At 43.3% G+C, this 14,869-nt stretch overlaps 1 protein-coding gene across 3 annotated transcripts in view; it reads right to left on the reverse strand.

Moving 5' to 3' along the window:
- Positions 1–2,321: 2,321 nt before the first annotated feature.
- The window catches only part of LOC119269075 (protein TSS-like), a 26,220-nt gene continuing 13,672 nt past the window's right edge, over positions 2,322–14,869 (reverse strand). For all 3 annotated transcript variants that reach the window (XM_037550824.1, XM_037550823.1, XM_037550825.1), the window contains 14 exons: positions 14,132–14,194; positions 13,940–14,041; positions 13,530–13,847; positions 13,366–13,458; positions 13,107–13,208; positions 12,909–13,013; positions 11,352–11,485; positions 9,929–10,112; positions 6,986–7,117; positions 6,448–6,560; positions 6,182–6,272; positions 3,183–5,563; positions 3,030–3,087; positions 2,322–2,616 (listed from right to left, as the gene is read on the reverse strand). In XM_037550824.1, coding sequence (XP_037406721.1) covers positions 3,329–5,563; positions 6,182–6,272; positions 6,448–6,560; positions 6,986–7,117; positions 9,929–10,112; positions 11,352–11,485; positions 12,909–13,013; positions 13,107–13,208; positions 13,366–13,458; positions 13,530–13,847; positions 13,940–14,041; positions 14,132–14,194 — 3,672 coding nt within the window. In that variant the 3' untranslated portion in view covers positions 2,322–2,616; positions 3,030–3,087; positions 3,183–3,328. The remainder of the gene's footprint in view (positions 2,617–3,029; positions 3,088–3,182; positions 5,564–6,181; positions 6,273–6,447; positions 6,561–6,985; positions 7,118–9,928; positions 10,113–11,351; positions 11,486–12,908; positions 13,014–13,106; positions 13,209–13,365; positions 13,459–13,529; positions 13,848–13,939; positions 14,042–14,131; positions 14,195–14,869) is intronic.

The raw sequence follows: 14,869 nt of genomic DNA on the forward strand, positions 1-14,869 counted from the left end.
TCAACATAAAAGCATGATGCAAAATGGACGTATCACCCCTTGGCAACGGGGAGGTCGAGCTAGAGGAGCGCTGACGAGCAGTGGAGGGAGCCTTGACGAGCTCCTCCATCCTTCCCGAGCAGCATGCCCTTCTCGGCACTGCTTTGAACCAGTTTCGGTCCGCCGAGGCTGGTGTCATGGAGGTGTTCCTTGACCTAGCTAAAGGCTTCGAGGTATGTTTAATATGCAATTTGTGTTTGCTTACGGTTTAAACGCTAAGTACTCAAGTATACCCAGTATCCCTCTCGGAGGATGTAAAGACATCGTCCGAGGACCTCAGGAAAATACTTTGCTCCTAAAAAATTGCATTACCTAGCTAGTTGCTACCTCCTGCTCCTCACATCCGCCCCGACGCTCCTCGTCCTGCTCCACGGTGGCGCCGTCACCGGCAAGACGCGTGCACTCCTCCTCTGCTGCGGCACCTCCGCCCCAGCCCACGCCTCGTCTACGAAGGACCCAATTACAATATTTATTTTGCTTGTAGGGGGCTTTATGCTATTTTGCATGGACATGAAATGATTTATTCAGGGCCTGTTCTGCCAACACACATGTCATCACGTAAAAACGTTTTATAGTCTATATCTATACCTACTATTAAAGGGAATAGGTATTCTTGGTTTGGTTTAGTCCTTTACGTTTGGTTTACACACGTTAAGCGATCTGAGCCAGTTACATGTATGTTGATGGGCCTTTTATGAGCTTTCATAGAGAGACCGCGAAAAATAATTGGGTTAAAATAAATCAACATTGTGGGAATTGAACACAAAACCTCCTGTCTGTCTCTTAGATGTAACAACCAAAGACTTATGCACCTTTCATATTTACTAATCTCAACTCACTCTAAATAAACGAGTGGCAGTCATCATGTTTATTTATTTATTTTGCGAGAAAAGGAGTTGATATTAAAATGGCCAAATTACTGAAAGGTCCACACAGAAAAGGAAATTACAACCAAGCCCCTCTGCAACCCGACTACGCCGGCGCCGTGGACGAGCCGGTGACGCGCCGTTCACCGCTGCTCGCTGATGCCATGGATCGAAGCAGCCCCCGGGCGAAATGGGAAGTCTCCGATCAACGGTCCCTGAGGACCTACACCCATGGCCGTCGTCATCGTCGCACCGCTCAACATCGCCTTCCTTCTCCAGATCTTCAACCGCCGGAATCGCCATCCCTCGATCTCCGGCACGGGGGAACCGTGCACGGCCTCTCCACCGAGCAGCGAGCACGAAGAAAGGAGCTGGTCCACCGCGGAGCTCCACCGGAACTTCGCTGTCGAAGGGGAGACCAACACCTGCAAAAAGCCGATCCAGTCACACCGCCGCCTTCACGACGCCACCGGCTGGCTCCCTAGGCACTCCTACACTATGTACACGCTACAAATCGGGCCTCCCCCATCCTCCCTTCGCCGGAGCGTCTGGAGAAGGGCGGGGGAGCCGCCGATTTGGGAACGGCGAGGTGGAGAGCCCGGGGTTTGCATAGATCGCCCTTCGTTCCTGTAGATGGGGAAGGGTGAGGTCCAAGGCTCATGTTTAGGGAGAGCTAATTAAGCGAATGAGCTAATAAAGGAAGGATTGTGGGCTTAAATATAATATTTAAACAAATGTGACTAATTAAAGAAAGGATTATGAGTAAATCGAAGGAATAACTATTAGAAAGATTGTGGTCTTAATTAATTCTACATGAAGGATTTGAGGTAAAAAGATAGGATAATTAAAAGAAAGGATCTATAGGCCTTAATGTGTTGGGGCTACTAAATTAGAAAAGGAAGGATTTGATTCTCGACTAAAACGGGTAAGGACTTCATGGTAATTAATGAAAGGATCATACTTAAATGCTATTAAAAAGGATTGTATTTAAATGAAATCAGTGGGACATTACGCTCCGCAAAGAAAATATGAAAACGACTAAATTGCGACTTATTTTTTTATGTTCATTTTGTAGAAGGATGATGCTGCGTTGCAACATGTTCTTCATAATGAATCCGATGCTGTGGGACATTATGCTTGTGCAAAACATCAATTTTCCCCGTTGTAACGCACGGGCATATGTGCTAGTATCTTCTAAAACGATTTTACAGGGCGAAGGTTTACGGGATCTGCTAGAGATGATCTTAGCTATCTGTCTGTCGACAAGGCCGCAGTGAGTACATTGCGAAGGCAATAGTGGGACTCTTTTTGATGATCATAAAGATAATTTATTGAAGGGGAGCTGCTAGAGTACGTTTTTTTGGTTCAAATCTTCTATCGCAGAAAATTTATTGGGGAGAACGGGGCTGCCGGAGATGCTCTTATTACTAATTCTCATCATCAAAAGAATAACATTAGTTTCTCTCACAAAAGACACGAGAGATTATTTCAGGATGCAGGAGCAAACAAATTTCTAAGTTTCTAGAAGTTAAGTTCCATACGACCAAAATTTAGCCCAAATTTTGGAGGAAAATATTCTACTTAGTCTATCAAAATTGTAGTAAAGAATCAGTCTGCCATGTATTTTTTGCTAACACTTCCACCTTTTATTGGTTCCGGATCTCGCAAAACTCTCGGCAATCTGCTACACTCCACACGGAATTGTCGACACCTGAGAGCAGCGTGTGAACAGAGAACAGTTAGCTACACATCAATACAAGAAAAGGTAGCGTGGAAGCTGCAAATAAAACAGCAAGAAAACATGCTATGGTATGCTACTATTAATACATAGATGAAAGATATAACATGAAAACTTTGTACTTTAACATTGGCTGAACTGAGAAAATAAGGTAAGTTTTCTCCTACCCATCCTTTTATTGGAGCAGTGAGTAACTAACCCCCTCTTTACATGTGTGATGACTGTGTAGGTTCCAAAGGTGCTTCAAAGAACACTAATCTTTTTATAAATGCTTATAGCAAAATGTAATCATTACCAAGAACTACACCCAAAACTGATCCGTATATGGGGTACAAACAAATTCAACATGTAACAGGCTAAAATGATAACTGAGAAGGGAGCCATACCTTATTTGAAGTCGGAAAAGAAAACACATTTATCTTTTCAGAGTAGCTTGGATCAGATCTAGAAAATTTGAAATCAACACCTACTATATTAGATGATTGAGATCTATAATAGGGGAGCAAAAAGTTCTTAAAATATCTGTTAAGAATGATTACCTGGAACACTGAAGGAGCATTGTTGCTGCCTTCCAAATGCTCAGATAAAAATAAGAGTCACATTTCAGTATTTTTCAAATGGAGATCCATCGAATTCTCTTTGGGTAATAATGTCATAGGTAAATATTTGACTGGTGGAATATTCCTCAGTCGCCAGAAGAAACTACTTCAGCAGAAGAAACGCCCGATGGCCTGAAGATATCACTCTCTCTGACTACTCTGTTGAAGTCAAGCTTGAAGGAACGTGCGCTATATGTCTTGTTAAGCAAACTTATCGGGATCCTCAGAGTTTGCTTTCGCCTGCTTTTCCCCTTTACAAATATCCTAAAGCTACCCTCATCTTCATTCTTCATGCTGCCTCCCAGTTTCGTTCCACCAATATCAAATATGCTGTCTCCTGGCATGTGAGGATTAAGTGCAGCATTAACAGCATCCTTTAACTCTTTATCATGTTCCTCTCCCAAAATATTATTGCGGATCAAATTACCAGTGTCTACCTCCAGAGGGACCTCCATTTCCTCCTTTACTGCAACCATATTGCTGTCCAGTGAAGGTCCTATACTAACAACAGCTGCATCAGATAGGACGTGTGAATCTGCTATTGACTGAGAAATAGTGTCAGCAACATTTGGGCTGGGGGTGTAAGCGACTGGATGATTGTTTGACCATGCTGGTCCAGGCACAAACTCAGATGCAGCTGGGCTCATATAAGGTTGCCATCCATAATGGTTAGGGCGAAATATAGTAGTGTTCATGGGAAATGTGCTGCTTGGAACCATCTGCGATTGACTATATGGTGGATAAATAAATGGCACAGGATGCAAGAGATTAGGAGACCGAGGAGCGGGCGGGTACGAATGATGTGGGGATGTGCACAGAGGACCGTTTGGCACCATATTTGAATGTCCAGGATGCATGGAGATATTCATAGGCCAAGGGCCGCTTGGAACGGCACCTGGTGGTGGGAGACCGACACTTACAGCAATTGGGCTAAGGATAGCTGGAGGAGACGGATTGAATGGAGGTGCAGCAGCAGATAGCTTCTTATTAGATATCTCTCTTATATCAATATTACTTAGAAGCAAGTCAGGCTTTGACTTCTCACTTTCAACACCTCCAACGCCTCCCTGCATACTTATTGTATGCTCTGAGACTGTAATAGGTTCACTATTAGTAGGTAGAGATTCTTCAAGAAATTGTATGCCAGTTTTCCCACTCTTTTCAGCTTCTGTGGGTACTGCCAAATCTGAGAACTCAGTGGCAGCACCAAAATTGTCACTACTTGTTGGTTCTTGATCTTTGTTACTGAATAAGGACGTGTCTGTTTTACTATCTGCAGGGCCAATGCCAGAAGGTTTCTCATTATCTGCTGTTACCTTATCTGGTAAACTATCTTTCTCGGTGTTGTCAATCTCATGTTCCCTATGTGACTCTTCTCTTTTTTCTGAATGCTGCATTTCTGCTGGCACAATGTGTACCTCTTTGGAATTATTGGTACTTGAGGAGACGGACCTCTGGTCCACTTGAACTGCATCTACCAAGGAATCCTTCATTTCTTGTGCGATAATTTGACCAAGTGATGGTTGCAGTACATCATCTCTAGGTTTTTGTATTTGAGTCTTGGCTATTGTACCTGGACGTGCCAATGCAACATCTTTGTATGATGGTGCGTTTCCAGTACTTTCAACCCAAGGTCCATGTGGCTCACTTCCTTTCAGATCTGCTGAACGATTGTGTACATGTGAATAAGATATTTGGGATTCTTCTTTACCACTCATCTGCTCTGTGATCCTAGAAGTATCTTGCACTTCCGTGGATGCTGTCCCTGGCTTAACCCGGTAGGTAGCCTTGTATGTCTTACGACCAAACCTGACACTTGATGTCTGGACTTTCATATGCTGCTGAGGATCTGTGTATGCTGCAGGTACGACAGTTCTCTTCTTTAAGAAGTAATAACGGTTATTTGAATAGGAATTCCTTGGCTTATATTGGGAAGCATCTGTTGGAGCATGATTCTCAGGGTCATATCTTCTGATGGCAGCACTGTAATGCTTTATCTGTTTACCTAAAACTGCCGCTGATTTAGGTCTTTGAACAGGCTGCCAGCCATCATCCTGTTCTAGTATTCCACCTTCAAAAACTTCCTCAGGTGAACTGATGTTCACCTCAGATCTCTCTACCAGCTGTTCAGAAGGTGGTGAAGCCTTCAAGGGTAAAGGACTCTCTTTAACCTCAGTTTCAGGAATATCCATGATATTAGCACTATCATCTTGCAACGGCTCTTTAATTTGTTTTTCCTCATCTTTGACTGCAATAGCAGAATCTCTTGGAGATATATCAGGACTTGCTACGTTTGAATTCTCACTCGAATGTGATAAAACCTGACAGGATGAGTATACAATGAATAAATTCTAAAGTGCCATTTACAGTATTGCTAAAATACCAAAGGTCAAGTTATTCCAGTGGTAACATGAATGTTTTCACAGAAGGAAAATGTAGTGTAACTTTAAGCATCATGAAAAAAAGGAAACCAGGTTCATTGAATTCCAGATACACAGGAAGGGCCGAATTGTGTGGTTTGAACACTGTCTGAATTGGTACAACTGAAACTGTATAGACAGAAATCATATTAGAACACTACAGAATAAATGTGAGCCACCGGCACAGGCTCAATCCATGAAAGATAAAAAAATTGGTTGCCCAATTAAGGAGAGTTTAATACACTCTGGGGTAGAAAAACTATTTCTTCATAGAACTATGTAAACAGAAATATACTATTTTGCTGCCTGTCAGCAATACTAACAAGAACTGACTTTGTAGTGAACAATTGTAAGTCTCCCTTTTTCTCTTTAAGACACTGACCAATTGCATTATGAGTTTAATTATTCATTTAACACTACTACACCATGGTAACCATTTCACGGCTCTGATTTCTCTCTGTCTTAATTAACCTTGTTCCTTAATGATGGCATAATCCAAAGTAAAAGTTAGCAACTAACCTTTATGCTTGAGTACCTCCTCTTGCCTGATTCAGAATCTCTTCCTTTGTTTTCTTCGTTGGGATTGATGTAATCAAGAAGATCAGATACACTGCAAGTGCAAACAAATACAGTCAATACAGCATCTGTATAGTCCAAAAAAATGCACAGCATCTAAATATCTATGATAACTGATACCAGCTTATGTGCTGTGCACTAGCTAGCACAACACAATAGAAGTTTCTCTAAGGATTAACTGTGATTTCATTGGCAGAACTAAATCGCACCTTAGGTGTCCTTTACTAGCTATTGATGCATCAGGTTTTCGAGTTCCATTGCGGGCAGCTTCTTGTTGCTCAATTACTTTCGATTCAAAGTATTCAAGCCAGGCTGCAGCATCCTGTAATGTGGAAGGCAACAATATTAAGGATGTCCTTGTAAATAAATGAGAAGGGAACGATTCTCTTCATATAGCTAAGATAATAGTTCAAGTGGGAAAATAATCGAGGTACTTCTGTTACTAACTACTACGTCCGTTCCTAAATATATGTCGTATTTGAACTGCCACAACGGTATATATTTGGGAAAGGAGGTAGTAGATGTCATTTGGGCATTGACTTGCTTTCGAATGCACAACTAGTATTACAGAAGTACTTTGATGGAAAATCTACTAATATTATTTTAGTATTTAAAATAAAATACATTAGTTTATATTAGTGCTCAAAGTTAATTCTTTTATACAAAATGTATTCTAAAATGACATCCATTGGTAACAGAGGGGCTAGGTTTTTAGCATTTCAATAATATCACTTAGTAGAAGTAAACCTGAGTCCGAAGATCATCTGGTCCAAGCTTTGCACGAAGGATTTGCAAGGTTGTCTGCTCATGCTGAACACTCAACGAATAAGCTTCCATCAACGAGAGAGCAATGGCGATAGCATGGTAGCTTGCAGCAGTCTACATACAACAGAAGAATATGTCACTTGGACCTAATAGTTAATTATGGAAATGATATTAAAAAAAAAGAACTTCTTTCTGGGTCTGAAATGCATCGGGGCACAAAGCTTTTGCGTTTTCTTGAGTTGGGGCACATGTGAGCCAGTGCGGACACCCTGTGACGCTTCCTCAACTCGCTCCTCCGCACGCACGTCGCTGGTGCGTCCAGACACCGTCACCACTGCCACCGCGCTCGGTCACCAGGGACGAGACTGTCCATTGCACGTGTTCGTGCAACAACCGAGGCCAGCCCCTCCTCACCCAGTGCAGCAGTCGCCACCCCCGCCGCCGTGCTAGGTGGCTAGGGACGCGGCTGGTGAGACCGGTGCTGGCCATGCGCAGGGCCAGAGAGGTCTTCCCCCGCCAGCCTCCACGGCAAACCGGAGCATGAAGAGGACATGGCTTCACGACGCGAGGCGACCCCGACTGCTCAGCCGGTCACTTCATTGGCGTTGCCGCCTCTGGCAGTCCGGCTTCATTCCGCTCTTCGCATTCGGACTTGGTAGCGGCGCGTGATATCTTGCCGGGCCAGTCACATGTTCATCATGCCCGTGGCTGTGGCGGCTCACCCCGTTGCTGCAGGCGGCGAGTGGCCGACCCATTCCCATTCTTACAAATCCACCCCAAATTTGGGTCGGGTTTGCGTCCACACTGATAGTAGACGGATCCGCTCTGGCCCCACGCGAGAGTGACCCAACTACCACAGAGCCGGTCCTTTTTAATGCAAACGTGCCGGGGGGAGGGGGGTGTCAACCCTCGCCACTGCCCATCGCCGACACAAATGTCGTGGAAGTGGTTCCCTGGGAAGCACAACCACGAGGCCGACTCTTCCTCGGGGTGGCACCGCTGCGGGAACGCGTCTACGTCACCGTCGACCAGTGCCAGCGCTACTGGGACGATGCCATCCCCGTGCCATGGCCCGACGTCCACCTGCCGAACGGGTGGCATCTGAACCCGGAAAGGGTTCCAATGTGGGCCGTTCTGGCCTTGGGTCGCGCGTGGTTAAGGAGATCTGCCGCCATCGGGCACAGCTTCCGATGACCTCCGCCACGAACCGGCGTTTGCCGAGGACTTGCCACACTGGGACACCTGGTTCTATGACGAGCATGACGGATGGCGCCAGTCGTTCTTCGACGCTCTAGCGCCCCATGCTCCAGCACGTCCCCATCGTGCGTGTGCTCGAGCGCATGAGCCGCCGCAAGTCCCGTAGTGAAGGAGGGGACGAGGCCTTCAAGAAGGTCCTCGAGGACTCCCAGCTCGACAAGCTCGCCGAGTGGTCTGGCTTGCCACTGGGGCTGCTGGCCGAATTGGCCGTCGCACCCGCGGCAGAGCGGCAGGAGCCATGGCCACTGGCGTCGCTTATGGGCACTTGTGGGGGTGGACGACCATAGTGCCTTGCTCACTCGAGTGGGTGGAGCCGGAGCAGCACGAGGTGCCAACCACGCCACCGCGCACGCCGGCGTCCGTGGCCATTGCACCCGGAGCGTGGCCATATCCATGGCCAGTTCTGGTGTACATCGACCTAGTCGACGAGGACAAGGGCGACGACCAGTAGAGTAGATCTAGGTTAATAATCAAACCGGATGCTTCTCATAGTGATCCTGATGTAACTTCTTGGTTATACAAGTATCCAACTAACTTGAAGCTCCATGCATGTACCAAACCGAATGCTCCTCATCATGATTCTGCAATTTTCTTTTTGAGATTATTAGAACCATGGATGTGCACGCCACTATGTATGCACATAAAAGTGTGGCGCACAAGAGGGGACGAGCTTATGAGCTCACATCTATAATTGTGTAGGCTGGGAAAGGAGCACAAGCAAGTGTTTTCCCAAGAGGCACATTATGTGAGGACCAAGGCAAGCAAGAAAGACCCGAAGTCTGATGCGTGGAATCATACTCCCATGTTGTTGATGGATTTTTGTCTTGTCCTGACAGTGGTACTAGAACGAGTATGTGGATATGTAGTCGCGGGAACGTCACATCAAGCTACCGATGGATCTATAACACAAAAGGGGACACACAATATACCGAGGTTCAGCCCCCTAAGTTGGGTAAAAGCCCTACTTCCTGCCTTTGTCTTTTTTCTTATATGTGGGGATAATACAGGGGATCGTTTACAATATCACGGGGTACTCGACGAGTTGGGGTAGCTCGACAAGATATGCTAGGTCTCAATGGGAAGCATCGGAATCTCTACGTGGTGTAAAGGCTCTAGGCTATGCGAAACCGGGATCCCTACTACTATGTCCCTGTTGCCCTCACATAGCACTGGTATGCCGGTCGCCATGTCACCCCTTATATAGCACTGGTATGTCGGTCGCCATGTCAGTGCGTCAGGCATGTAGGTGGTAGGAATCCAGATTAGTATTCATATCCAAAACGTTCAGCCTTCCCTACGTATCGTAAGTTTCCTCCTTGGTCGGTGGTGCCTCTCTTGGTCTCCATGGCCCATATCTGGGCCTAGAGGGGTCCAATGATACGGTCTTGGCAACGCCTGGCCTTCAATAATTTGACTCATCATCGAGACATGTCTCCTGGAACTGACAAACAATTTGTTGATGATTTTTTGGCATTCACCACAACTTGTTAAGTCATTGAAGGTATCGACTTAAGATTTTCTGATTATTGATTAAGTCAACAAGCGAGATTTGTAAAGAGGCACGAAATGAACATCTTTCATATTTAACAATTATCTCGCTAACAAAAGCATGCCATTTGCCAGAAGAACTTTTTAAAATGTTTCCTTAATGTTGAGAAGGAAAATTACCTGGATATGATCAGGCCCAAGTAATCTCTGGTTGCATTTTAAAGCTTTGTGCAAGTACCTAAGAGCTACATGCACATTGCCCAAGCCTTCCTCCATCATGGCTACGTTAATATATGTTGCAGCTGTGTTTGGATGAGATGGCCCGCATGTAAGATGTAGAAGATATAATGCACGCTTGACGTACCTAATTTGCACCAAAGGTTAATTTACTGTATACACTGTAGCAATGAGTATAGATCACTAGGATTACACTGCAAGGAGGTATCAAAAGGATAGCAGGTATAGCACCCTGCTGTTTATTCAGACCCTTAGGTTTTCACATAATGCAATAGCTTTGATATCCATGAAATAATCTTCAAGACAAGCTCATACACAGATAAATAAACAATTATTGAATCTTCAGCCTTTAAAGATATACGAGCTTAAGGGAATTTGATCCATCCTCAAGAAGAGATTTACATGACAGCAATTAATAATTTAATAATTTGAGGCTAGAAGCAAATACCATACCACTTTTACCCTCTGCAATCTTGCTGAAGAATAAAAAAGATACTCCCTCCATTCACTACTATAAAATGTTCTAACTTTTTTTCTGATTAGGATGTATATAGACACATTTTAGTGTGTTCATTCACTCATTTCAGCCCGTTTGTCTGTATTGAAATATCCAAAACATCTTATATTTGTGAACGGAGGGAGTACTACATATGCTTGTGGTTAAGCTAAAACATTAGGGAAACATATCACCACCTAAGGATTCACTTAGTATTTATGAGTTTGCAACATCTGCCAGCATTAGGTTTGACGGTTATATGTTGACGGTATTCATGCTAGGGTCTAGTTATATTATTTCAACTGTTGTAATTAACATTGATGGAGTGAGAGCTGAGAGATAGCACCTCAGACACAAAACTAAACTACAAAGAAATCGGACACTCAGACGACTAAGCAACTAGTTCCTGCTCACTCTTAGCATTACTTTCATAAGACAAGATTAGTTTTTTAATCCAAATGATAAAGCATAGAGAGAAAGAACCAAATATGCACATTCGACATAATAATTCTGTGAAAAAAATAGTTTTAACGTGAGAAGATAGTAAAATATATTCTTGGCAGCAATAGCAAGACTATTTTATTTGGCAAACTTCATCAACTTGACATAGCACTTTACTAAGATATAAAATACCCTAAAAGAGGTCTCCTACTCTTTTGGATATATGCTACTCCCTCCGTTCCAAAATAGATGACCCAATTTTGTACTAACTTTGTACTAAAGTTAGTACAAAGTTGGGTCATCTATTTTGGAACGGAGGGAGTACTTCTCTTCAAGTTACAGCTGGAGTGACTACTTTGCTCAGCCCTTGTGAAACTGTAGATTTTCTGCATGGAATAAAAAAAGTAGTATTTCATAAACTGAACTTACTTCAGAGCCAGTTCTGTGTGTTGTAAACGATAGTAGAAAACAGCAAGGTCTCCGTAACTCTTCATCGTATCAGGGTGATCAAGCCCAAGTTCCCTCTCGTTGATGTCTAGGGCCTTTTGCTGATATATTGTAGCCTGCAAATTTTTAGGTACACATTATACTGTGCCTATAGATAATTAAATGCTAGGATAGAAAAGTAAATCATGAGTTTGAAATAACTATCAAGCATTTTATGAGGCACCACAAACACACCAACATCCAAAGCATCAGTTCAGCTGGCTCCAGTGTTCTAAGTAACTAAACAGAAGGCATTAAAGCCCTAAAACAGGCCAAGATGAAGTTTCACTGATCTGATATGATAATGTAAACTTAGGGTTTGTCCATTGTAACAAGCCGCTGAGCCTTACTAGGTAATTTTATATGGCATACGCAGAAAGTATTTGACAAAGGAGCCATTAGGGAAAATTAGATTATTTCTCATAATATGACATACAAGATACATGCATATTACATTTGAGCTGTTTAACTATCAATTATCATTTTTAATTACATTGGCATCATGGGTAAGAAGATTAATGGTGACAGCATCATACGGGTATGAGAGGTAGAAGTGCACAAAATTATTGAATCGTTATCGCTTACGCAATTTCCATGAAGGTAATTTCATTATACGTGCAGGACAAAAGACTAAAAGATTCCTATTTTGTGATTTAAAACACATGTATATGTATCTATAACTGCAGATAGTAAAACTGTTTGGAAACAACACAGATCATTTATTTGCCCGCTCCAATGAACAACGGAAACCCCTTAGTCACAGGTGAGTGTTAAGCGGTTGTGTGCTGGATTGGATAGATATTCCTGTCGGATTGTATCTGAGATATCTCCAGTGCTGGGAGGGCATTACACAAGAAGTGCTGCCGTTTTGCTGGCCGTCTTGTGTCCATAACTCCATTGTACCACATATGTTTTCCTTGTTACTTGCCAAAATGCTCTTTGGGTGTCTTTTCTCAAAAACAAAATACAACACTTGCTGGCACATTTCAACTTCACTAGTTATTAATATGTAGAAAAACTTTAGATCTGCTGATGTTGAAATGTGCAAAACACTGATAGTCATAGTGATGAAATGCACAGGACACTGATATAATGAACTTGGTAGATATAATGAAATGAAATGTGCAGAACACTGATAGAAAAACTTTAGATCTGCTGATCCTCCTAAAAATACAAGAAAGTCTCAGTTTTACCAGAATTTGTTGTGTATCTTCCCTACATATTCCTTCGGTGTTATAGTTAGTCTAACCCAATAACACCTTTATGTATCTTTCGCTCACATTGTAACTGAAGTATGCTTAGCAAAGAATGCTAAAAGTATATATTATTTCTAAGTATAAACTAATATATACATAAAGAAAGTGCAATGGCGTAAGTCTTTATATCATCTCATGTTCAATAATCCTCACTTAATTAAACAGTGCTATCACTTGCATTGTCTTCAAAACATGCATAACAATTATTATAGACTATGTGCTGTGCAGCTGAATAACCATCTACCTGATTAAAATCACCAGTGTGGTACAAAACAACAGCTAGAAGGCTATAAGCTCCAGCCGTCATTCGATGATAGGGACCACACACCATTATGAGCTTGGCAAGGGCCTGCATTCATACATAGAATAATTTATGAGTCCCCAAGATATGACAGCTAAGGAATTGCCAAAAAGAAATGTACAAGATTTTACAAGAAGGTACCTTGGTTCCATAATTAACAGCATCTTCAAGTTTACCCTTGTCAAGAGCTGTTTTAGAGGATTCTAGAAGTTGCCTTCCATCTGCAGATGAGCACGCAACTTGCTGCATTTTTGAAAAAACACGTCAGTTATGTTTATGTGCCACTCATTATATCTACCAAGTTCTCAAAACACTGATAGTCATATGTGATGAACAAGCCATGACAGCACAATGTGATTTTTGTATGATAAAAACAATTGACTGAGAAAAATACTTTTACCTTATGTACGGGCACAAGGCTAATAATGTCCTGTTTGCAAAATGGGAAAGCAGAATCCATGACAAAATCTCGCGGTGCCAATTCAATGCCCACCTAAAAGCAACCTTTAATCTCAATAAAATGGACCGGGTGTGAGAAATGTTAAAAATATTAAACATGTTTACCTTATGGCATAGTCCTCTCAATATAGCGTATTTCCTCACATCATCATAATGTTGCCCTGTGAGCTCATACTGGTATCGCTTCTTCAAGAAGGCAACAAGCCATCTCCACACCAGGGGATGCACAGCAGGAGAACTTCCAGAAAATTCAGATTCAGGAACACCAAGAAGTAAGTTCAGCACTGCAGCTATTGTTAATGCTAATTGTCTCATGTCTGAAGTAGCTGCAATAACAGATTGGACAATATGCTTGAATGCTCTCACTATCATTTCATGCACACAAAGGGACTGTACGTGTGAGAGCTTCTCTGAAAGTTTGACCTACATAGGTTATTCTTAGATTAGCACATATCAAGCACTAAAGAAGAACCGGCATCCATCATGTTCAAATGAAAAAGTTGTTACAAACTTACAACTCGTCCTAGGGAGCGCATCTGCAGGCCCCTGGTATGCATGAAATCTGTCAATGTCCTACCATCAACAGGTGAAAGTTCCAAAGAACCAAAATCGGCAACCTAAATAATTTCTTGGTTAGCTATTATGCCTCTTGACTAAAAAGGATAAGCATGTGGGAACTTATTCATGTTTTACATAATGATGCATACCAGCTTAGGAAGCGCAACTTCATCAGAGAACTTCAGAGCCATCTCAATCAACTCAGATGGTGACTGTGGAGCACAAGATATTAGTCTATGAACTTTATTCACTATTAGTAGCTACGGATGGCCGCTTGGTAAGCAAGCGTGCTAAAATAATACCCAGTATGTTTCATACACTTGGATTTTATTTGTAGAATTCAGAAGTGGATCCGACAAAATCAGAAAAGGTGAAAAAACTTGCATATCTGATGTTGTTTGAAACTACTACACGCTGGTGTAAAAAACACTCGGCCACAGGCTAGCACCAGTGAAATTTTAATTTAGAAGAACAAGCGCCCTCACCCTGCCGAAGCAAGGCTTCGAACATGTGTAGGTTGGTTAACAGGGAAAGCACGGCCCCCTAGCAAACCGCACTATTATTTATCAACCCCTAGTGTGCCTGAGGTAGGCTACACAACTTTGAGGTTGTTAGTAGGGTAAGAACACATTTCATGAACCTCTCCACGGTATACCTTGATATCCCCAATGGATGGAGTGCTCTGGCGATGGCGACGCGCGGACCGCCGCGGCTTGCGCCTCCCCCACTGCCCTGCCCTCCTCGGTTCCTCACCGGACCCCCCGCCGCCCCTCCCGCTGCTGGCGCCGCCCTCGCCGGAGCCGTCTCCGCCCACGCCGGCCGCCCCGTGTTCGCTGGGCTGACCTAGCCGACGACGACCCGGCCTCCCCCACCCCCCACCCCCGTCG

The sequence above is a fragment of the Triticum dicoccoides genome, chromosome 3A (assembly GCF_002162155.2).
Source record: "Triticum dicoccoides isolate Atlit2015 ecotype Zavitan chromosome 3A, WEW_v2.0, whole genome shotgun sequence".
In the NCBI taxonomy this organism is placed as follows: domain Eukaryota; kingdom Viridiplantae; phylum Streptophyta; class Magnoliopsida; order Poales; family Poaceae; genus Triticum; species Triticum dicoccoides.